Source organism: Crassostrea angulata, chromosome 8, assembly GCF_025612915.1.
Source record: "Crassostrea angulata isolate pt1a10 chromosome 8, ASM2561291v2, whole genome shotgun sequence".
NCBI lineage: Eukaryota > Metazoa > Mollusca > Bivalvia > Ostreida > Ostreidae > Magallana > Magallana angulata.
The window spans coordinates 8,387,638-8,412,686 of NC_069118.1; the positions used below are offsets into that span (position 1 = coordinate 8,387,638).

The 25,049-nt window shown below is 32.0% G+C and overlaps 1 protein-coding gene and 2 long non-coding RNA genes across 4 annotated transcripts; 2 read left to right on the forward strand and 1 right to left on the reverse strand.

Moving 5' to 3' along the window:
- Positions 1-2,046: 2,046 nt before the first annotated feature.
- LOC128160106 (uncharacterized) lies at positions 2,047-8,246 on the forward strand. Of its 2 annotated transcripts, XR_008240240.1 has the most exons (6): positions 2,047-2,262; positions 2,677-2,755; positions 4,835-4,881; positions 4,974-5,040; positions 5,616-5,781; positions 7,306-8,246. It is a non-coding gene; the product is annotated as an uncharacterized LOC128160106 (long non-coding RNA). The 2 variants fall into 2 exon arrangements; XR_008240239.1 differs by lacking the exon at positions 2,677-2,755.
- A 2,261-nt stretch (positions 8,247-10,507) lies between these two features.
- On the forward strand, positions 10,508-12,831 carry LOC128160152 (neuronal acetylcholine receptor subunit alpha-7-like). The gene has a single exon (XM_052823426.1). The coding sequence runs from the start codon at positions 10,538-10,540 to the stop codon at positions 11,639-11,641; it is 1,104 nt and encodes a 367-aa protein (XP_052679386.1). The 5' UTR covers positions 10,508-10,537; the 3' UTR covers positions 11,642-12,831.
- A 1,271-nt stretch (positions 12,832-14,102) lies between these two features.
- LOC128158293 (uncharacterized) lies at positions 14,103-15,968 on the reverse strand. Its single transcript, XR_008239956.1, has 4 exons — positions 15,851-15,968; positions 14,802-14,923; positions 14,488-14,576; positions 14,103-14,168 (listed from the first exon to the last, which is right to left on the reverse strand). It is a non-coding gene; the product is annotated as an uncharacterized LOC128158293 (long non-coding RNA).
- Positions 15,969-25,049: the final 9,081 nt, after the last annotated feature.

Genomic DNA, 25,049 nt, shown 5'->3' on the forward strand with positions numbered 1-25,049 from the left:
TATATATATATATATATATATATATATATATATATATATATATATATATATATATATATATATATATATGTTTCATCATCTTCTTGTTAGGTGTTTAATTGCACTGTGATGTCACCTTCGCCATACTGTAACAAAAGACGTCAAATTTAGAATGAAAATGTATGCCGAACTTGAGAGATATTGTAAGTATGATATAAAAAGTATTGCTTATGTATCGTGGAACTGTGAGTAGATAGTGATATCTAAGAGATTTTTTATACTAGTGTGATTGCTTAACTCAAGACATGTTTTGAGCATATGTTACCTATGAAATATAATTTCCGGATCTTGGTGGTTTAAGTGAAAGGTACTGGGATGATTAACGTCGAGTGTGAAAAAAGCCTATAAGGATAGTAAAATGGACTGCTTTCATGCATACTAGCACTGACAGAATTGTATTTCCGTCTTTAAAACGTTTATCAAATCATATAAACTAGGATGTCAAATGTCATCATATAATTCTAAGACTAATTGACACGTTTTAAGACTCTTTCATTAACCTCTAAGGTACATATTTTGAAAGACAAAATTGAAACTAGATAGCTATATCGTTTTAAATATTAATGTATCACATACAGTACCGATCAGACCAAACCTAACACCAGAGTAACCCCCGACTAAACCCCGGGTTTACTTTCTGGGTTTACTTTGGGTTTACTTTTTGAAAATTTGGGTCCAATCGGGGTTTACTTTGGGTTTACTCGGGGATTACTTTGGGTTTACTCGAGAATTGCTTTTGAAGTCAACTATACGCACTAAAGTGTGAAGCAGACCTGTATTTTATCTTATCATGAAAATGCCAGTAATTCCTACCCATTGTATATTCCGAATACACATGTAGCGTCTGCTTTCAGGGTATACTTCTGATCGGGGTTTATTCTCTGTGTCCACTCTGGGTTTACTTGGGGTTTACTCTGGGTTTACTCTGGGTCCACTCTAGTAAACTCAGAGTAAACCCAGAAAGTAAACCCAGGGTTTAGTTTGGGTTTACTTTCTGTTAGGTTGGGTCTGATCGGTAATGTATTTCTTTATGAAAGCGTGATATTTAAACAATTCTATATTTTTTGGTTGATTCGTGCGGAATATGGTAGTAACAATCCTGCAGAAAAAAGAACATAACCAGATTAAGCTGTACATGTATTTATTTTTTTGGTTTGAACGCTACCTTCATATCGCGCTTGAATCATCCAAGAAACCATTTTTTTATTTATACTTACATTTTTCTTTTAATAAATTGATAAATGGATCGCAAAAAGTAAATCAATAAAAAATGATAACAAAATGTCTCTTTGAACTCGTTTATATTTAAATCGAACAAAATTTTACATGTGGTTTTTAGAAAGTTCTTCAAAAATATAACTACAATTAACATTTAGATATCTCGTGTGCTTATTCATCGATTTTTTTTCTGCGTAGATGTTCTAATTCTGTCTGCTTCGATCGGTGGAGGTACTGGAGGACTAATTCTCTTGTACATAATTTATACGTTACACCGCTATATTCAAAATAAAACTTAATACTGGATCAGTGTTAGTCTTAATTTTATTTCAAGATAAATTTAGTTGCCCTCGTTTAAAAAAAATATATAATTCATGCATAGATAAAATGGTATTTTTGATATCGTATGATTTTTTTCCTTCGTTATATTGCTATACAATACCGGTAAAAATGCTTTGAAATCTTCATGGAAGATATTGATTTTGTCACTGAGGAAAGGCAATTACGCAGTCTTTTGCCTTTAACATTTAGAATAACATCTTTAGTTAAATACATGTATGTATTAATTTTTGAAAAATGAATGACCAACCATTTTTTACTTCAACAATAAAATACATTTTTGTAGCAAAAATATGAAGAGTTAAAAGAATGACAGAAATCAAAATATTTATCTCGATCCTCTTATTACGGGCACATACTTATATAGATAAGAGTCATTTTAAGCGAATGCACTGGATTTTTTTTCCACCTTTATCAGACGTGTATGTTTGACGTACTTGCAAACTGAATTACACAAAAACAAGAAACGAAGGAATTTACGATCACCTGGTATATTTACCTAATCCTTGTCTTTAAAACTGCATTGAAAACTGCGGAATACCCAAGGTTATTTGAAAGAAAGTAACTTTTTCAAGTACAATTGAAACAATGGGGGTTCTCAATGACAAACGATGTTGTGGCTTGGCCAAACTCTAACATAGACAAAGAAGATAGGATAAATGTAAGGTAAGTGTATGGCTTTAAACCACACGCCTATAAGGGTAGATTACCTTACTTCCTGGGTTTTTGCTACAAGAGTTCCATTTTAATGTAAATCTCAATGTTTATGTTGGTAAACATTGTATATTTATTTTAACTGCCTAACCCGATTGTCTGTCTTATCCAAGGGACGTAATTGGTTATTTTCAAAAACTGAAAATTAACTTTTTCCCCATTATTTTATCAACATCATGGAATTGCTTCTTATGTTTACTGCACTGTAGTGTTTTCCAAGTGTTTTTGCTTCTTTCTTAGTTTTAATGATAAATTCATATAAACCTCTCAATACTGTATTCTAATAAAAAAAAATTACCCCGTTATTGTCATATTTTAAAGAGATACAAATGTACATCATTGTACGTCTTATAAACAATCAAATAGCACGGACACGCAGGGCAGTACTTGTAATCAAGTGAACTTATAGACAGGCATAAAGAAAACTACGCGACTGGAACAAATGGTATGTTAATTTTAGATATAGATAAAATTATGTCTTATTCAAACTTTAAACCGTACTCTACACATTTTCAGTTAATATTTTTTCATTTTTTAAAGTCTCATTTTAGTCTGAAATCTTCATTTTTACATTAGACACCCTTTAGACGACAAAATAATTAAAATACAACAGATGAACACACTAATTAACGCATGTAATTCAAAACAAGAACACACCAGCAAGTCGTGTTTTATCAGCAGCAGTAAAAACTGGGATATATGCTTGGAGTTTTGATAGGCTTGATAAAATACATGTAAATATCATCATTTAAGAAAAAAGTGTGAATTAAAAAACTCATATTTTCCGCCTTATCTATGTTTAAAACGGAAACATTCCTATTTCAAGTACATGATCTGCTTCTAAATTCTCATTGGCTGTCCTGAAACAAAACCGATCAATTAAAAATTGAAATTTTGTAGTTATTAACTATTATTGAGTAAAGGAATAAAAATTATTTATATCTTGTTTTTTAAGTTTAGCAATTTTATATCATAAAATTATTCTTATAAAGTATACTGGGAAGAAGCTTTATCAATTCATGAATCTTTAACTAGGTATTTACTCTTGTTTCCTCAGCAAGAGTGTTAATTTTTGTAAAAAAAAAAAAAAAAAAAAAAAAGAAAAAAAGCTTGCCTTTCAAACAAAGCAATCACATTCTTAGGTACCGATGGTTTTGTTATTTATATGTTATAAGTAGCTCGCCCGTGGCCATTAATTATTGGTATTAAGTACGAGACCCTCTTCTACCCGTAACGAGTTTAGCTAATATGTTTGCTTTATTAACACCTTATTTTATATGAAAATGCAGATATTTCGATTACCACTTTTTCCACGATAATTTGTGCTGCTGTTTATTAATCCCATTTTCAGGGATCGTTTTCTGTGCGCAATTTTTCACGAAACATTTTCTTTTTATTCGAATAGATATAAATTTGAAAATGAACTTTAGCCAATCATTAAAATATGTTTACAAATTCAATACTGTCGAGTCACTTAATGTACTACAGCAAATGCAAGTAACAACCAATGTATAGTGGCACTTTGCTTCAAACTGATTCGACATCGATTGTCAAATAAGACATTATCACAAAACAAATATCACTATTTGATATCTAAACGTAATTTGCTTAGTATAAGTACTGTGGAATCATTGGAATTCGTGATGGCTCAATTTTAGTGGTGTTTGTGGGTAACCCTCCCTTACAAATTTTTATATTCATTGAAACAAATTTTGCAAGATCTAGAGTTGGTTTTCTTACTTATTTAATAGTCATATATTTGACATAATATTGGCGCTTCTGGTTATGCCCATAGTTGCAAATTTCAGCGATTAAACTCGCAATAAAACCAGTTTTAACGAATCTTGCTGCACAGTGAATGATATCACAAGCCATCGCATGTATTCTTTATTTCATATTTAATTAAGCCGGCTCAGATTTCAACCTTCTTTTCGTAATTTAGCTCTAAACCTCAGCTTTAGCTGAAGACGCATCTATTTTGAATATTGTTGCTGTAATTGTTGTGTATTGATAAGAGTTGCTTTAGTTGCGTTATTTACAATTTTGATCAATGCCACTTCACGTTTTGTGATCTAAAAATGTTTTAAAAGAAATAAAAATGATAGGACATAAATTTGATAGTTTTCTTTTGATGGACGTTTCAAAGGAGAAACTGACCGGACAATTTTTCATCGATGCGCCTTGAAAAAGTAGTAATAAAAAGACAATAAAAAACAGCAAATAAATGAGTGTAAATATTACTATATCTTCTGTTTTTTTCATTGACTGAGTAATTGCAATTTAACAAAAGTATTGAACAAATCCCGAATCAATATATTTTTAACGTGTAACCTAATAATTTTTAGTATAAATCTTAGCACATTTTTCCAGGCTTAGCGCTTTTTGTACTTTCAGTACTTTAAATTTTATTTATATCTTGTTAAATCAGCTGCTTGCAAATTTACTCTCTATTTCATAAAAGTTTTTTTGGAAAATATTTTTGGGGTAAATATCATATTTATGATATACATCTTGTTGCTTTGAGTTCAAACACAGAGACGACGTGGAAGTGCAAACAACAATCTTTGAAAGGTATTCTTATCTTTTTCTGAGTAGTATGATATGAATAAAAAAAATATAGTTTGGTGACATATCTTAATTTTTTCCTTTTGTTATAATTTAAGGATATGGCCTTCTGAGGGTTTTTCGAAGAATAATCATTGCTTAAAAATATGCGTAAAAAAAGTAACCGTAAGTATATATCTAATAACTGAGAACCTCGACACGATTTAGGCTAAACCATTTCAATTTTCATTTTTCCATTCTTATGTCCTAAATGGTTACTATGGGAATTATTTATGCATTGTCAAAATTTGAATGTCATATATCAAGTTATAAGCAAGATAAGGAATTTAAAATTCTTTATTCTGTAAACGAAGCTCGAATCCTGATATTGTTAAAATCTGTGTTCTATTTATATCAGTTTCAATCAAATATTGCTTTCATTGTTGATAATATCATTTATTATAACACAGAATCAGTTAACGTTGTTTGCCAAGAATAACTTTGTCTAAAAATGGTTAATTCTTTCTTTAAATTATTTGTAAAGTAATATTTGACACGAGCTTTGCTTACAAAACAGTGAATTCTTACCTTTTTATTTCACCTGAAACTGACTTTTAAGATTCAAATTTTGGTCAATGATTTAAAATGAACAAGTTAACTATGTTAGATATAAAAAATAAGAAATCAAATTTGATCTCAAATCCTATCTCAGTCCCTTTAATGTGAAATATTTGCTTGTCAACTTTCATTTTTTTCCACAGCTGGAAATAGCCCAGCAACAGAATATCTAATGCCGATATTGTTACCTCTTGCTTGGTTGCTACTTGTGGTTTTTTGTGGTATGCTGTGTCAAAAAGAGGTGGTTCTATAAATGCTGCAAATGTAGAAAAGGGTTGACACAAAAGCAAACGGCTAGCAATGAAAACAGTAAGTACTGAAATGACATCTCCTTTAATTTGTATTACAGGTAAATATCGGTATCTTGAACAGGGGATATCTCATATACCCCTAAATAAGTCTTTCTCGATATAACTAATTTTTAAAAAACCCTGATATTTCGAATTTGGTTATCTCGAATACCCAGCTTTTGTCGAAATATTTTGAAAGCCATTTTTCCAGTCAGCAGGATATAATTGGTGTCATAACTTCAAACATTTGCAACCGCGGCAGTTTTCACACCTTTCAAAACTAATGGTACCTTAAGCTGCACGATGGAAGTTAATATTAAATATTTTGTACATATAGTACCTAATCATATAAATTCAGATGAAAATGCAGCCACGAATACGATAAAGTGTTTAATAGAGACACCGTGTACGGAGAATCGATCCAACATTGATAACTGTCATTTCATGAAAATCGATTAATTACGGAACCGAGTTTATTTTCATTTCTTATTAATTCTTCATTAATAATGAAGCATGATTAAGATACGAAAATCTAATGAAAAACGTAAAGTCTATGTATTGAACACACAGTGGGTGAAAGGACTTCTGTTTCATCGTATACGGGTTGTTTCCTGTATAAGTACTATAGGTACAGCGTAATGAATAAATGAAAGATACATTTTGTTAGTTCACAAACACAAATAATATAAAAATTATAATAATAATAGTATAAAAATATACTTTGTGTTTTTGAGTCTAGATTATTTATATTGGTGTTTTTTTAATTTTCAAATCCGTATTCTTCGTTTCCTACGAGATTAATTTCAGTAATTAAAAGGCAAGTGCGTTTTCCTTTTCAAAGTTGTAAACCGTCGAAAATGAAAAGGATGTGAAGGCTTAATAATAACGAAACATTGATTTTATAATTTGATTGATTTTTCAAATATTAAACTGTATTTTCAAAAAGAACCACACAACTAAAATATTTATTCAAACAGTTGATTATTCTTTAATGAGTAGTAGAAGAGTTTAGTGTATATACCGGAACAACATGTAAAAACACGTCTTGATATAAGAACGTCACCGAATCAAAACTGGAAAGCAATTTCTGATATCTCGAACCCCTTAATATATCCCGAAGTTTTGTTGAAGTCCTCTTTAATAGTTCGAGATAACGATGTCTACCTGTATGTCGTTTATGTAAGCATATCTAGACATGCGATTCTTACATCATTTTCCGATATTGTTTTGAAGGTTTCATTGTTAGTCATTTAATTTTTTTTAGAAATCAAGCAAAAGTTGCTGATGCCGGCAATTAATTGTAATCATTATTTGCTGTTAAAACAATTGGATTATCCCTCTTAGTATTTCAATTGCTTAGGTGGATGGGGTCCAGGCATAGTCTTAATAGTAGACGAATTATATTTTTATTCTAAAGCAATAATTATCTGTTTGTACATTAATGAAATACTTGACTTCTTTTCCTTCCTGTATGAATGTAAGTTTTTGTACGGACTTCTTTTTACTTAATAATTGCTGTCTTATTTTATTTGGAAATGTCTAGGTCAAGTATCCGAAAAAGATCTAAGAAATCTGGCAAAATATCCTATTTATACTCTTGGTGAAAACGGAGGCGTTCTTGTCGCGTCTCTGGACGAAACAGTTTTAAATGGAAGAAACTCTAGAGATGGTTTATCAAGGAATGAACAACCTGATTGTAGTAAATATAGAAAAGAACACATTTCTGTCGTACCAAACACTACATACACACTCATGATGAACGATCTATCATCAATCACAGAAACTTCATATATTAGCTCTGAGAGACTTTAATTTCAGAGTCTACAGTTACGTTTGATATGATCGAAAAGACTGCACAGTTATTTTCTACAGACATTGTTTGAAAATGATACAAAGGTAAAAGACTCTATCATTATATGCCAGCCAAATATAGTTGTCGAATACAGGAGCAGTTGATGATTCACTTACCTGTCTACTGCTTGAATAAAAAAGGCACATTGAGCTTGGAACATTTTTATGGAAATTACTAGAAGATGTACATCTTTAAAATCTACTTTGTACAAAGTTACGCTGTTATTTGCTTGATACATATATACATAAAATTTTTCCAACATGCAGTGGAGTTAAAAAATAAAAGGGGGCATTGAAACGTTAAACGCAACTCCAAAAGAAAGGAATTTACCTAATACTATACCATGAAACTAATTTTATAAAATGATTGAGAAAGCTTTTCATAGCATTGCTTCAAGGATGCATACATGTATAAGTAGCTTTTCCTTTTGTGTTGTATTAAGATAAACATTGGATTTTCAGGGTCCGATCAACAAAAGGTCCCTGAAACCACAGTATTAAAATAGAAAAAAAAATTCAACTGTATTGTAGTTATCTTTTATCAGTTCTGAGAGACCTTTTTGCAAATAAGTTTAATATTCCACCTTATGGCATTTTTGCTGCTATACAACCCCCCAATATTTAATTACTTTAAAATCTTTTCATTTATATGCATGTAAAATCATGGTATTGAATTAAAACTACGAAAAATCTAATGTATAGTTTTTTGACATCATATTGATATATTATAAGTTGTTTTACAATAAGAATAATTTAGCTAAGATAATTGCTTTTTTATACCGAATATTTCTTATATGTTGTTAAATCTTTAACAAAAAATACCTTCATCTAAAAAAGATAAGGAATGTCATATTGACAATGAGCCCACGGCGGGTGCAACCGGTCGGCAGGGGATGCTTACTCCTCCTAGGCACCTAATCCCATCTTCATCTCTTTAGAGGTCTGTGTTGCTTTGCTCTGCGAAATTTGTATTTCGCTAAATGGGTTTTTAAGACAGTTTGTTGTTGTCATTTTCATATACAAAGAAAGGGGCAACAAACTGATCACTATATATAATGTATCTGTCAATTGTATGTTGTCAACAGCCTCTAGGCAAGACATTTTTTATGTTAATTTTAGTCGGTATTTAACAAATGACATTTGGCGATAACGAACAGTAATAGTGTTCAAATTCAGAAGTTCAAAGGAAAATTACAAAACAGAAGCAGAGGGAACACGGGCCTCTTTTAAAAAAATGGAGGTAGGATCAGGTGCCACGGAGGAGTGGGCATCATCTGCTGACCGGTCACACCTGCTCTTTGTCGTAATCGAGAAAAACGGAAAAGTTCGTACACAATTAGGTGATTAATTATTGTCTAACAATTAGTATGAAAAACGTCGGTCAACATGCGACCCAGTGGCAGAGTGTATTTGCTGACAAGGTCGTTTTATCGGCCATAGGATTTACGCAACAATGACTTCAAACGAGATTGTTGATAGTCCTGTTTTATTAACTTGTTTGTCAGTAGCTTGCCTCGCCTTAGAAACTGAACTTATGAAGAGCATGCCCTTGCTTATCAGTATCGAATCAAATGAGAAACAAAAACGCCATATGCAGGTGATAAAGGTTTATTGCTACGTAAGTGAGGACAGCTGACTATAGAAAAATCGCGGTTATCATGAAGTTTTGTTGTTACCATCAATGCCAGTTTCCAGTAAAATATCCAAATATGAAACAGATGGCACAGACTAAGAGGTATCGTTTATTTAAAGTTCACTGGGATATATCGCGTCGATGTAGGTATAAAAGTAACATTTTTTAATTGATAACACGTCGTCGATATTCCCTAAATATTCCCATAGACCTACATACCTATAGATATTGTCAATCAGAAACTCAAGCATCTTTTGGAACAAGTGTCATAAAAAAAAATTATCCTTACTATTGTAAGGTATTTCATTAAATGAATAAATAGCATACATTTAAACACTAACTATTAGGTCAGGTGGTCTCAGCTTAAAACATGACTAGTAAAATACCCCATCCGTCATTGAAAGTTTAAATGAATAATATAATGATAAAGTCAATGCAAACATTAAAACGCCCAATAGGCCATCATTAAACTAAGTAAATGGCTAATTATATAATTTTTAAAGGTTAAAAAATATTATAGGTATGCGATAAAAATATACAGTTATGTTTGTAAAACAGGTAAGATTTCGTACCTTTCTTGTCAGTTGTGATGCATGTATGAACAACAAAATGTTTTTCCACTATATTATTCACAATTTTCCCTATATATTTTTCTATTCTTTAAAAGCAAATTGTATTTTGCAATTAACATACTTTTTTTAGGTATGCATTAGGCTACAAGAAGTGATCATTAAGGTATTCAATATAGATATATTACAGAAAAACCAATGTTTCACAATCATTAATAAGGAGATAATCATAATATATCAATAATTTACCAAATTTACTACAAGTTATCATATGAACCTTAATGAACTGTACCTATAGTTCGTATTATCTATATACGGGGTAGCAGCTATTTGATGTAAACGACGATTATATTTGCTTTATAACCGGGCATCAAATAACGTTTTCCACATGTTTCTCCAAAGTGCAAATTAGTAATATTACGGCTACATCCATACTGTGTTGAAGTTATACACCGAAGAAGTTTTGTTTTTTTAACACTCCAAAAAATCCAGTGCAAAGGATGTAGCAATGATACGTACAAATCAAACACAGCATACCAAACATTTATCGAAAATCGTTACACTAACAGTTTAGCTGGTAATTTTTACCTTAAATGAGGTTATATTTCAATTGTCATTTAAATTGTGAATGATCAATACCTCAATAAAATAAAAAACAGATTTGTTTTATCTGCAAAACCATTCTCACGATGCATTTGTATCTATCACCTAGTATATTTGCCATGTTTTTGATGTGTAAAATCTGCCTTGCAACGTTCAGATCTCAGTTGTTTAAAGATGTTTTAGACCAGTATGAAGTTCGAGTGGCTCCTTTTGATGAGAAATCTGAAGCAATCAGACTGCAAGTTTTTGTAAATTTAATGTCAATTCGTGATGTTAATGAAAAGGACCAATCTTTTGAAACGTCTTTTTGGTTAAATTTACTGTGGAAAGACTGGCGCTTAAAATGGAATTCTTCAAATTATCGAGGAATCAGTGAAATACAGACCACTTCAAAAAATGTATGGATGCCAAGTTCTATTTGTATCTTTAACGAAATGTCCGAGAAAAAATGCTTCACAGAGGAGAAGCCCACCACTGTATTCAGTAATGGATATGTCATGTATTCGACGGCGAGAGAAAGTGTGACACAGTGCAAAATAGATATCGCAAAATATCCATACGACTCGCAGATGTGTTCCTTTCATGTAGGTAATTTGTTTTCTGATTATGATTACATTAACTTGGATGCAAACTTATCTTTACTATTTGTCAACCACTATGAACAAAACGAACAATGGGAGGTTACGAACACTGCTCTATACTTACACACAGTGAATTCAGAACGACCTGAGTATAACCAACTTAACTTTGATATCCATATTAAAAGGAAACCAGGATATGTGATCCTGTCTGTTTTACTTCCAGTTGTTCTGCTATCCGTTCTAAATATCTTCTGCTTTGTATTACCAGTTGATTCTGGAGAAAAAATGGGTACCTCAATGGCAATCTTCCTAACCTTTGCTGTATTTTTGACCATCATCAATGATACCATGCCTAAGTCCGAAAATATTCCTTATTTCACCGTTTACCTCGCATCCCAGCTTGTGTTTAGTGGAGTAACTGTCATTATGGAGGCCATAGTACTTAGAGTTTCTGTAACAACGGAATCAAGTCAAGTTAGATCGGTAGAAAAAACTGAAATCAAGGACAGAAATTTGTTGATGCAAATTGCAAAGAAAGTATGCACTCAACATACTGCTTCAAGTCTCGACAAAATTTTTATGACAATCATGATTATTGTCAATGTTTGTTCTCTCGTCACAATGTTAATAAAAACAAACTAAATTTCAATTTGACCATAATTTCAAGTTTCTACAATCAACATAAGTGATAATTTAGCTACTTGTTTTTAATGGTGATTAGTATGCGTAAACCTTGCTTTGCGTAAAGAATAAACTTACAGTCATTCTTTGTGAAAGAAAAGTAAATGTACAGTGTATCATCATTTAATTTTTTCTTCATTGTATTCTATATGCATTTTGAGAACACAAAGTACGCAAGAAAGCGTGTTAGGTTATATTTGCTTCAGTTTTATATATATTTATTACATTATATATATAGGGCCTGTTTGGGAGGATAACAGTTGAAATTGACACCCCGAGAAAACCATTGTCAACCGACGCGAAGCACTATTTATTTTATTATACTGAATATCTTAATATTAGAGAAAATGTTACTGCTTATATATAGAAATGACATGAATTATACAGCGAACCGTACGTGCATTAACTACGCGCATGTAACTATTCGTTGTGTTACCCGTTGCCAAGTGTGTTGCTAACGCTAAAGGTAATAGAACGGATTATCAACTGCGTCTAAACCAATCAGATTTTAGTATTTAACATGAAAGTATAATAAAAATTTTTGCAGTCTGTTTTTTTTTTTGCCGCATGTACGTTAAATTTCTTTTACATTCTTGTTTTTCTGATAAAAGAAAGAAGCTTTATTACATCAATTAGAAGTGCAGATATCTAATTTAGCAAAACTAAACAATGTCATTTTCTGAACTGTGTTGCTTTATCTTGTAAAGATGAAAAGGATGTTTCAATCTGCGCGTCAATCATTATGTTTACACTGTGCTTCATCGGCTATTTAGAAAATCTAAATGATAGATTTATTAGAATAGTTTGTTGTGTTGACTCATCACTTTAAAGCATTGTTTTTATAAATTAGAGCATGAAATCGCTCAGAACCATTTAAAATCTGAATTTTATGTAATAAAGAATTCAAATCAATAAAACCCATTAGAACCTATTTCGTTAAAGCTGTAGGATGGTCCTACAATGTTGGTGTTTGCATTAACGACCAGCTTATTCAAAATATGAAAATTGTTATATTATGTTGAAAGAAGAACTAAAAACACACGCAATTCGAACGTCCTTGAACTATTTTTCTTATTGTTGATGTCATGTTGTTCTAATTGTACAGATATTATTGTATTTTTTCCAATTGCGAAATAAAGTTCTTTCATATACCATGGGGAATGTATGATTTTCTATCTTTAAATATGTATTCATTTACATCTGAGTACAGTAGATTGTCAAAAGTTACCGCTTTCGTCTTTGTGACGTTAATAAACGGAAACACATGCGCCTATCCTAGAAATATGAATGAAATCAAAATCAGGAAAACAATCTCACAGTTCGTTAGTGATATAATGTTTTTAACGTGAGAAAATAGCAATGAGAGTAGCAAATTTCTTGTGGAGATTTATAAAAAGAAAACCTGACATCCCTTTAGTATTGTAATGTTCTCGGAACACTGTCCACAATTTTTTCTTTCAGTCATCTGTTAGAGTCATTAACATCCATAGTTTTCATGTGTTTGCGACAAAAGGGCATAAAAACCTCATGAACAATTACTTCAATTACTTTATATTAATGACCAAAGAGAAGATGAATGAAAATAAATGCATATTCGACAGCGTAATTTGCAAAATAAATGAGTAAAAAAATGAATTACAAATACAAATAAAAGACTAATTCTAACAAAGCAAGAAATAAAACCAAGCCAAGATCAACCATTTGATACACAAACATTTCCTTAAAAAAGGATAAAAATAATATCGACGGTTTCGCACTCTGTATATAAAATTAAGAAATGAAGATAATAATTTTTCTATTGATCGAGGTTTCAAAGAAAAAATTGACCGGAAATCTTCATCAATGCGCGTACACAGGGGATTTCGCCACACATCATTCTCATATCAAAATGATATGATTCTTATATAATTGCGCTGATATGAGATGATAAAAAAGGGCATCATATGAGAATCATATCATCGGTATCATATGAGAATCATATAATTCTGATATGAGAATTATATGATAAGGGCATCATATCAAAATTATATGATCGCATATATAATGATTATATAATTCTCATATGACTATCATGTAATTTTAATATGATAGGAGAATAATATGAATATAATATGTGTGCAAACTATGGCTTTGCAATGCAAAATATGCCCCATATTTGACACATGTTAAACCTCAGTAGTAAAATAAATACATAGAATGTATGCTATCCACTTATTTCACATGCAAATACATGTAAAATAAATGCCTCTAAATACTTTCAGTCTTTAAAATCATTTGATGATACTCCTGAACTTGCTGTTCCAACCTTCCATTAATGGATCTTGAGAAATGTCATTGGTTTTCCTTTCCAAGCTACTTGAGTTTATCTAAAATTATAGCTAAAGAAAAATAACCACAACAATTCTCACAATTAAAATAATTTAATTCTTTCAAATGATAACATTTAGATATTTCTATTCTTCTTGTTCTTTGGTGCTTCATTAGTTTTCTGAAAAAGAAACATATTTTGACACTTAGAAATTAAGATATCAGTTTTTATGATTTGTAAATAAGCTAAACGTTATAGTACACATATAGTTCCTGTATGCTACGATACGTCAATGTTATTCACCAGATTTGATGACAATTTGTTGCAAATAAAACATGAATTTCCTATCCTCTTACACATTTATTTCCCATTTAATAATGATTGCTAAATCATTACATTTGCAAGCTTGAGAGAGAGGGAGAGAGAGGGAGAATGAGAGAGAGAGAGAGAGAGATTAAATGTCCAACATCAGTATCAATTTGACAAAGTACAGTAATACCCTTAATTCATTTATCCCTTCAAGTCTTTTCATACATTTCTCCCTTTCTGATGTGTTAACCAAAGCATAAGACAAGTTTGGATTTTATCCTGAAATTTTAATGCAACTTCACTATACCCATGCTTAAAACAAAGAATATAACAACTTTTAGAATCAAAATTTTAAAAAGCAAAATCATTCATGTGTTGTTAACAATTAAATGAACTTTCAAAAAGTTTAATATCATTCTTAGGAATCTGGAAATTATAAATATAAGTATCAACAATTCAATGAAATTTTAAATTAATTTTAATGATGTCATATATGTATCAGACCACATTCAGTACAGGACGCAATCTTTTTATGAACTTTAGGAGAATGCCAGGAGCTTTAAATTATAGTCATAGTCCTAGACTTGTTACTTAGTACTAATCTTGTGTACTATAATAGCCATTTGCTGAAAAATATAAAACACAAAATAAAATGATGAATATAAACATAGTTTAAATACATTCATATTTTTTTTAAAAAATACTGACTTTCATACTACAATATTACTGAAGGTTTAGTAGAAATAAATGCCATGCTACTATTTTGAAGATGTGAGCAAATTGTGAATAATCTGTTTAAATTAAAATGTAATAAAATAACACTCATTTATGTGATTGACTGGTCATTTTCAACTAATACTAGTATTTGTCTTGAGTTAACTTGTTAAAGAAGAAAAAACCCAATAAACATATTTACATTATACATTATTGTAAATTTTACTTATATTATCTGTTTCTAGAGTAAATTAATTTTTTAAATAAAATAAATAACATAAATAACGTTAATGAATAATTATACATAATTTTATGCTTGACATGCAACATGACATAATCAGTGAGTCATTCCCTGTTGATCTTCGACAGCTGAGAGGAAGGCCTACTTGGTGCTTCATATCAAGCTTTACTCTAGATTTCGGCTACTTTCACTTTGAAAGTTTTTAGTGTTCAGAATGCGCTTGTTCTTCATTAATTGACATATATTTTGAGTTGGTGATTGTTTTACAAAAGTGTTGTACTATATAAATCAAATTCAATTAGCTATAGCTGCACAGAGCTGTCTCTGCACTGTGGGAAATAGGGCTATAATTTAACACGCAGGTATTTTGTAACCGTATTTCCTCACATTTTTATATAAACACTCCGACTCTCTCCAGAGAATGTAGTAGTTTTTATAAATAAAATGATGAATAATTCCGATCGTCGATCTACTAGAATTTTCTTGGAAAAACACAGCAACAGTTCTATAGCATGTGCAGATTAATTCGCAATCTACCGTCAGTTGATTAATTTAATTGCTCGTAAATGAAAAAGAAATAAGACTGGTAAATCCTTACCTTTCATCTGAAAATTGTCCTGCAGTTTCTGATCTCTTCTGTGTTCGTGACGTAAAAATATGACGTATACATGTGAACGACAAAATCGAAGCCGATTCAGGTTTCATTCCAAAATTGTTTACACCTGACTTAAGTTGCTTATATAATTCGTAAAAAATATATTTTATTCTATATGCCTTTTATCAATAGGGATTTTATTCATTAAACAAAAATAAAGGAAGTAATTAAGACTTTACTTGAAAGCAATAGAAATCCACTCATTAAATATATAATTCGCTTATAATTTCAAACAAATTTTCATATCAAACCAATAATCATCATGCCGCAATTAATTGCCGCATGCCGCAAAGAACTTCATATCAGAATCATATGTGGCGAAATTGCCTATGTAACAGTATGATAAAACACAAATAGTGAGTTAAAATCTGAACCGGCTGAATTGAAAACGAAAGGAAAATACATGCGATAGCTTGTGATATTATTCAATTTGCAGAAAGAATCGTTAAAACTGGTTTTCATATGAGATCACTGGAATATGCAACTGGGCATAACCATGCAAGAAGAGGCGATCGTGGACGAAAATAGTTGATAGGTCAACAAAAAATAATATGTATAAGCGACTTTTGTAAACGTTGTGGTAACTAGACAGTCAGTGATGTACTTAAATGGATATCTGCCGCTTGGAATGCGCCGAAGGAGTTGATGCACTACTCATACAGTAGATTTGCTTTACGATGCTTATGCTGGTGACTGATCATGTGCGTGTGTAAATTTAAAACTCATCGTCACCAAATTTGAACAGCAGTGTTACAGTGAAAGTGTATAGGCCTATATGTTCGTTAAAATTATTCCTGGAAAATTAACAGCCAGCCTCACAGTAAATGTTGATTGATCTCAAGCAGACGAAATCGTTAGAAGACATTTAATTTTCTATTTAGTGAATCAAATAATGTGTATTGTTTATATTTGAAGGTTAAAGTTTTAATTTTTTATATTTTTAAAGTTTTTGTTTGCTGATAATTAAACAGACACAACTTTACACTTTGTTGACAGTGTTTCTTTTGGAAATTCCCGTTCTATAAGTAGTGTTAAATCAGAACAGATGAGAAAAGTAGATCCGGTGTAATGAAGAATAATGACCCCCGTAGAATAATGACCGGGGGTCATTTTTCTACGTAGAAAAATGACCCCCCGGTCATTATTCTACGCCGAAAAATGACCCCCCGGTCATTATTGTACGTAGAAAAATGACCCCTTTGCCTGAAGAATAAGTGTCATTTTCATAAAAATGAGCACACTCCACATGAAGAAAAGTGACCCCTGTAGAATAATGACCCCCTTGTAGATTAAAGTTTTTCAGTATATTTTTTTATTATTTGTGAAATAGTCTTTACACTATTGTAAATTTTACCGCTAAAGTTTCCATAAAGTAACAGAAATTATAATTCATATTCAAATAAACTTAAAGTGAAAGAAGGGGTATATCTTAGAAAAAAAATCCTTCCGCTATAACAAGATATTGACGTATTGCATCGGGATATGATTGTCATCTTAACAATTACATTTACATATATCTATGGTGTTCCGATAGGGCCACTTCGACCTTAAGGCGAAGATGCGAAGTTGCAAAGGCGATAGTGCGAAGACGAAAGAGCAAAGGTGCGAAGATGCGACGACGAAGCGCGAAGATGATGCCTAAAGTGCGAAAGTGCGAAGGCGAAGGAGCGATACTTCTATCGCTCCTTCCCAACTTTGCACTCTGGCCTTCGCATCTTCGCACTTTCGCCTTCGCATTTTTTATTGCATTCACAGGCACTGTACTCGCCAAGGTTTTCCGATTAATCCATGCTGTTATTGGTACTCATGCGCTAGGCCATCGCGCTTACTATGAATGTTTATAAATATTTTAATGTGTACATGTAACATATATGTTTATCGGTGCTGGCTATGCCTAATCATTATCTACTCCGAACAAAATTTAATGTCCGCCATAATGTGTACAAATCCACTTCCAGCCGTCTCTTTACAGTGGACCAAACACAGTAACAATGTTATTTCATTATGCGACACTCCTTGCTTATGCATGGATCTAGAGGGGGATAGGGGGTCCGCCCCCACCCCGGAAAATTAAATATTAATAATTTCACGCAGTAAAAGGGGAGAGGGAGTCCGTATCCCATCCACCTGGTTAATTTTATTTGATTAATTTTATAAAAATAAGATTTCCAAAATATGCCTCGGAACCCTTGAAAAGATGGAGAGCTCCGCAATTATAAAACATAGGTAATCACAGATTACAAAGCTCACCGAGACGAGGCATCACCTTTATGAGGCATCGCCTTTATGAGACCACCTTTATTATATGAAAACCATCCTTTATGATCTTGGATATTCATGGATTCTGTTTTGAAACAATATCGTATATCATCGTATATCATCTGTTAAAAAACTGTATGATAATCATATGTTCATATGTTAATCCATACAATAATATAAAATTAAAATTGCATCCTATCATAATTACAATATATATCATATAATACCATAAAATACCGTAAAATATTGTGAGATATGATATTGTAACGTACGATGTGACATTGTATTGTCTTATACATTATTGTATTTGATCAAACAATACAATATTATAAAACATAATACAATATTGTATTATATGAAACAATATCAAACTGCAATAATACATCATAACATTGAAACATATAATATTATATTGTATAATTAAGCATTGAATCATTATTGTTTGAAAGATGTGGTCTCATAACTGCAACGGTTCGGCATACAAATTGTATAACGCGCGCTAGCGCGTTATGAAAATTTGCTTGCACACATTGTTGCAGTTATGAGATCACATCTTTCAAAAAATAATGATTCAATGCTTATACATGTATTTACGTTTTTTAAACATGTATTTCCTTCCCGCAAATATAATTTTTTTAAAAGGCTCTGTCTTATTCAACAAGTGATGCGAAATTAACAGAATGGCCACTGGAACAGCCACAATATGCTGACAAAAATAGTACGCAGCGTTTTAAATTCTAATAACACAATTTTATTTTTCTTTCTGTAATTTAATGAATTTACTCTTGGTATACTAAGAAATTAATCAATTGAATTCATTTAACTGTCAAAATATATTTACATCAATGAAATATTTATCAGCGTAAGTATAATATCAGGTCGTTATCCGGTTTGAAGTCGCGAGAAGAGTCAGTTCTTGTTCTTTGAGAAATACTGAAGAAATACTGAATGTATTCATACGCACCAGATTTGGTGATTAAGTCTTCTGTGTTGTGTGTAAATATCACTAAAATTAACCAATGCAATTTAATAGAGGGACAGAAAGTGAATATAGACATTATAGTATGATATTGTATTGTATGATACTGTATCATATTTGATACATAATATGATATTGTATTATAAAATACAATATAATTTGGTAAACATTGTATCATATCAAATGAAACAATATCATGGGATAAAGTAAAATATTATATAATACAATCATACTATACCTTTTGTATCATATGATACAATAATATACAATAAAATCTCATAAAATACAATTCCATGTGATATGATAATTTATTACATACTTAGTAATAAATACAGGTTTTTTGCACATGTGATACAGATGACATCACAAAATTCGTATCGGCCTCCGGGGCTGATACAGGTTATCAGCCCTCCAGGGCTGATACGGATCCGTATCACACCCCTTGCGGAACTCCTCTGCCTTTTTTCGCTTCGGCATTTTAGCATGTTTACAGACGAAAAATAAAACATTTTCAGTTACAGTCGACATTTTTTAGTGCAGTTGAAAACTTCAAATGCTAGCAAATGTTTTAAAGCAGTCAACTTTGTAAAGCCTGATGAAATTCCGTTCCAAAATACTAAACCTCAACAAGAATCATAAACCTATGGCTCTGATTCAGCATTCAAGCCTGTCAGGTGCATCACTATAATAAGACGCATCATCCATACAAGTTTAATGAAGTTAGGACCAGTAGTAACTAAGATATTATCATTAGAGGGCACCTGCAACAAAAACTTTAACCAGCTCCATAAACCTTTACCTCCTCCTGCATCCGAAACCTATAGCTCAGATTCAGCACTCAAGCCTGTCTGGTGTATCAGTATCATAAGACACACCATCCATGCAAGTTTGGTGAAGTACGGACCAGCAGTAACTTAGATATTGCTATTTAAGGCACCTACAACACAAACTTTAACCTGCTCCAAAACCCTTAACCTCCTCCAGCATCTGAAAGTTAGGAACCAGATTCAGTAGGTCCAGATGCATCCTCAATGTAACTTTGGTGAAGAGAGAACAAGTAATAGCTTAGATACAGGAGCTGCAACTAAAACTTTAACCAGCTCCGGACGCCGACGCCGGGGGTATGGTATATGCTCCCATTGACTTCGTTTCGGTGAGCTAAAAAGGCGAAAGCGCGAAGATTCGAAGGCGAGAGTGCGAAGTTGCAAAGACGAAGAAGCGGTAGTAGTATCACTTCTTCGCCTTCGCAACTTAGCACTTTCGTCTTCGCATCTTCGCGCTTCGCTGTTGCATCTTCTATATTCTTCATATTGTTCATGAATTATACTTGCATTGAGGATTTTCGCAATACAAACTGCTGGGTATACAAGTGCATCACCTAGAATTATTGATGAAACCAAAATTATGAAAAGTTTACTCCACTGTTATGCATTATAACCAAGCTGAAGTTAGAGCCATTACGCCAGTAGAGGTGAACCACCAATAAGGAAAATCGTCAAAGTACTGAGAGTACTCGTACAGAAAATATATTTTACTTTATCCTCGGCATACTTTAATAAGTTTAGTTAATATCAAGATGATTAATGCATCAATAGTTTGTATGAGCATTGGTAACATTGGATACAATAAAGACCGTGTGATCAAAATCAAGAGGGATATAAACCCCTAACCTGGGCCCTAACCTCTTATCAACGTTATTAGAAACAATCTTTTCTTATTATAATCGATCAGTGTTTATTATATATTAAGATTTACTATAGTCAGGTACTCTACACAAATTTGCTCTAAAAGAATAAAGTCTATCCATGATCACAAATACAACATTACAACAAATGTTTAGAATATTGATGTTCATGTATTCCGTAGAAGAAAACAAAACTAACGCAGAATGGTTTTTTTAAAAATCACTTTCCCCAAGAAATGTAAATAAGAAGTATCCATATTCCTACGTTACCTGCCCCCTTAGTCTTTTTCCATTAAGATATATTCGTGTATCATTCTTCGATTGACAATTCATTCACCAATGAATATTGCTTATATTATTACAACATTTATTCTTTCATGATTGTTCGTTAATTATCACACAATATCCTCATTGTGTATGATTTTTTCTTTATATGCGTCTTTTCCCGCCGTTTGTCGACGAGAGAAGTAACGTAACTGTTAACAATCAATTTGTGGCATTGTAAGAGTGTTTTGCATGTGCTTGCTACGGATAGAAAAACTATATACAGCGATTTATTTACAAGATCGGTGTTTATAACTTCAAAATCAGTTGAACAGAGTAAAAAATAAAGTAACTTCAAAGTCATATCTTGGATACAGTGTAACCAATTTCTATTCATGTTTACGGGGGGGGGGGTCAATTTTTTATGGGGGTCATTTTTCTTCATGTTTAACATGAAGAAAAATAACCCCTGGGTCTTTTTTCTTCAGAAAAATCCAATTATTCTTCAGCTAGGGGGGTCATTATTCTACGTAGAAAAATGACCCCCGGTCATTATTCTACGGGGGTCATTATACTTCATTACACCGGCAAAAATTTTATTGATGCAGGTATCAAAGATATTTTTCGACCAATCAGAAGCGCCGATATCTCATCAAACGAATAAATATTAAATGATACTGAAATCAGAAAACATCGAAGCGTAGTTTACGGACGTAAAATCTGAGAAAAACGTATTCCTTTGGCGAAACAATTGTCAGAAGGGCGCTTTTTCGATTTTTGCATCACAAAATTTCGATACTTGATACATTAGCCACATGTTTATTCGGTACTGTTTTTCTATCGCTTAGTTTTATTCATATAAGATGAGTTTGGTAGCTAAGTGCTTGATAAACAAACGACTTACCAAATTACACACATCATTCAATTGAACTGACATAATGTACAAATCATATCATATACAATTGTTTAAGTCTGCCTATTAACACCACATGAAACACGTCAGCTTTTGAAAATGAAACGACATACTTCGGTTTTGTTCGTAGTTCATTATGTTTTTCAGTTTAATTTAGTCAGTATTATCGAACTGCGCAGATTAAACAAGTAATACTTAAGATTTAGTAGATAAAAGAGAAAAAAAGAGACTGGTCACTGTACTAGGTCTTAGGTCGAGTTTTCGGATTTTTTGAATGTTTTTATGATGACTTGTATTTGGTTTAGAATTACGTTTGTGTCGATTCTAATGTATGAGTTATGTGATGCATCCAACAGATCTCAACTATTCAAGGACGTTTTAGACGTGCAAGAGGTTCGAGTGGCTCCTTTCAACAACCAATCTGAAGCAATTGACCTATCTGTAGCATTGAATTTAATATTAATCAACAATCTTAACGAAAAGGACCAGACATTTGAGGCAGCTTTTTGGATGTCTATTGTGTGGAATGATTCGCGATTAAAATGGAATTCTTCACACTATCAAGGAATCGCTGCCATACAGACAACATCGAAACATGTATGGATACCAAGTTCTATTTGTATTTATAACGATGTGTCTGATAAGAAGTGTTTAACAGATGAGAAACCATTATCTGTCCTTAATACTGGTTGTATTACCAATTGATTCTGGAGAAAAAATGGGTACCTCAATGGCAATCTTTCTAACCTTTGCTGTATTTTTGACCATCATCAATGATGCCATGCCTAAGTCCGATAATGTTCCTTACTTCACCGTTTACCTTACGACCCAGCTTGTGGTAAGTGGAGTCGTAGTGATTCTGGAAGCCATAGTATTACGAATCTCTTTCACAGCGACAGATGCAAAAGTGAGGCCGTTGGAGAATAGGGAAATGAAACGACATACATCGGTCCGACATATTGCGACTAAATTCTTATCCCAACTTACGGCCCTATTTCTTGACAAATTGTTTATGATAATAATCATCATTGTCAATATGTTTTCTTTACTCATTTTTTTTGTTAAAACTAGTTAAAAACACCATCTTAAAAACTATGTTATTATCGATGAGTGAAATGATATTTAGATTTTTGATGAAATAGAGATAGAACAAAGCATATGAGTGTTTAATAGGACATGTTTTATCCATTTAATAGTATGAATATTTAACTGATTTGAATTTAATGTGTTTGAAGTGTGAACAACAGGCTTAGATATCATTGTATCAAATGTGCATGCTTTAATTAATTGCAATAATATTTATTATGTTTCTAGTAAGCAAGAAATAAACCGTTTAATAGTGACAGATTTTTGCTATCGAGATTTATTAACTACACAGTGTAATTTAAAGAGACACCAATGTCCTTGTTCAAGACAAAGGATGTTGGAATGCTCGGGAACCTCGTTCCCTTTTGTCGCAATTTAAATTTAGGAACGTTATAGTGTGTTAAACTGTTTCAGACTTTAATTTTTCGTTTTTGTTTTAATCTAAAAAATGATAAGAAAAGCTATTTAAAGACTAATTAACATTACTTTCAGCACACTGAATTTCAAACACATGTATCTTGTTTTCGATCTCACTGTTAGTAATGTCGTTTAAATAGATCAAATTTCCTAAGTTTTTATACATTATCTATCGTGTGCCAAAATTTAAAAATGATTATAATTGCAAAACCATCTATTGGAAGTCTCTACTTTTTGGTACCGTGAATAAAGAGGTTTAAATCGAATCGAACACAAGATAATGCTAAAAAATTTAAATGTTAATGTGTTTTCCATTATATTCTGTGATCAGTAAATGCCTTAAATGCAAAACATCAATCACTGCATGTGAATTTACATGTAATTTACATAAGTAGTTATCAAACATTGATTTCTGTGTTATCTGTTTTAAAGTATGATTTATACATGTTGTTTAAGACCGTGTTTTACAGTTACACAACAGTAAAGTTAATACTATTGTTTAAAGCAAAATTTCAAGAGTTATTTTTTCATGGGTTATATTGTCAATGCTCATATAAACAGTCTATCTGAAAACCAGGATAAAACGGTTTTAGCTGCAGTTGCTATTACTCATTTACTCCCTCCATGATCTGGAATTTTTACCAATTTATTTTAGTAATACATTTCATCGATAAGGGAATGTAAATATAAGCATAACTAGACACGAGCTCGTTGCGAGCAACGAGGAGGTCTTCCGTCGGATTTAGAATTTGAGATATATGTTCGATCTTGATTTTGCTATTTAACAGCAAAACATGATTTAGAATAGAAAAACAGGGTCTACATTCTAAGGGCCAGATACTATTTTGTTTCAGGGATAAGAGCTTTGTTCAACAAATGTTTTGAAATTCGTCACCGTTCCTGAGATATCTGAGAAAAAAAAGTTTTAGGGGCCAGTCCCTTATCTCCTTATTGGAGCCACTGAACCAAATTTTGAAGGTTGCATTTTGTAAAGTACATCATTTTTTAGCATCTTTTCTTCTAAACTGCATTTCAAAATATTTTTCCTTTTTGAGATATATGTGATCAAAATTCTGGACTTTTGGCCCCTAAAAGCCCCTAATTACGTAACACATGATAAAATCATTACATTGCTTGTATACATAACTGTGAGATAAACATATTTGCTTCTATAACCGTTCACAAAATATCCCTCAGTAAAGGGCTACAAATAAAAGACTTTAGAGCCCTTTGGTCCCCTAATTTTAGGGGCCAGCCCCTTTTTCTTGATATCAAATAAAAGGTCATTTAAATCTCAACACATTTTGTTCAACAACTGTTTAGAAATTCGTTACCGTTCTTGAGATAAATGGGAAAGAACATTTTAGGGGCCGATCCCTTTACTCCTCATAGGGGCCGTTAAACGAAATTTTGAAAACTGCATATGATTTAATACATCATTCTAAGCATCTTTTCTTCTGTACTGCATTTCAAAATATTTTTCCTTTCTGAGATATATGTAATCAAAACTCTGGACTTTTGGCCCCTAAAAACCCCTAAT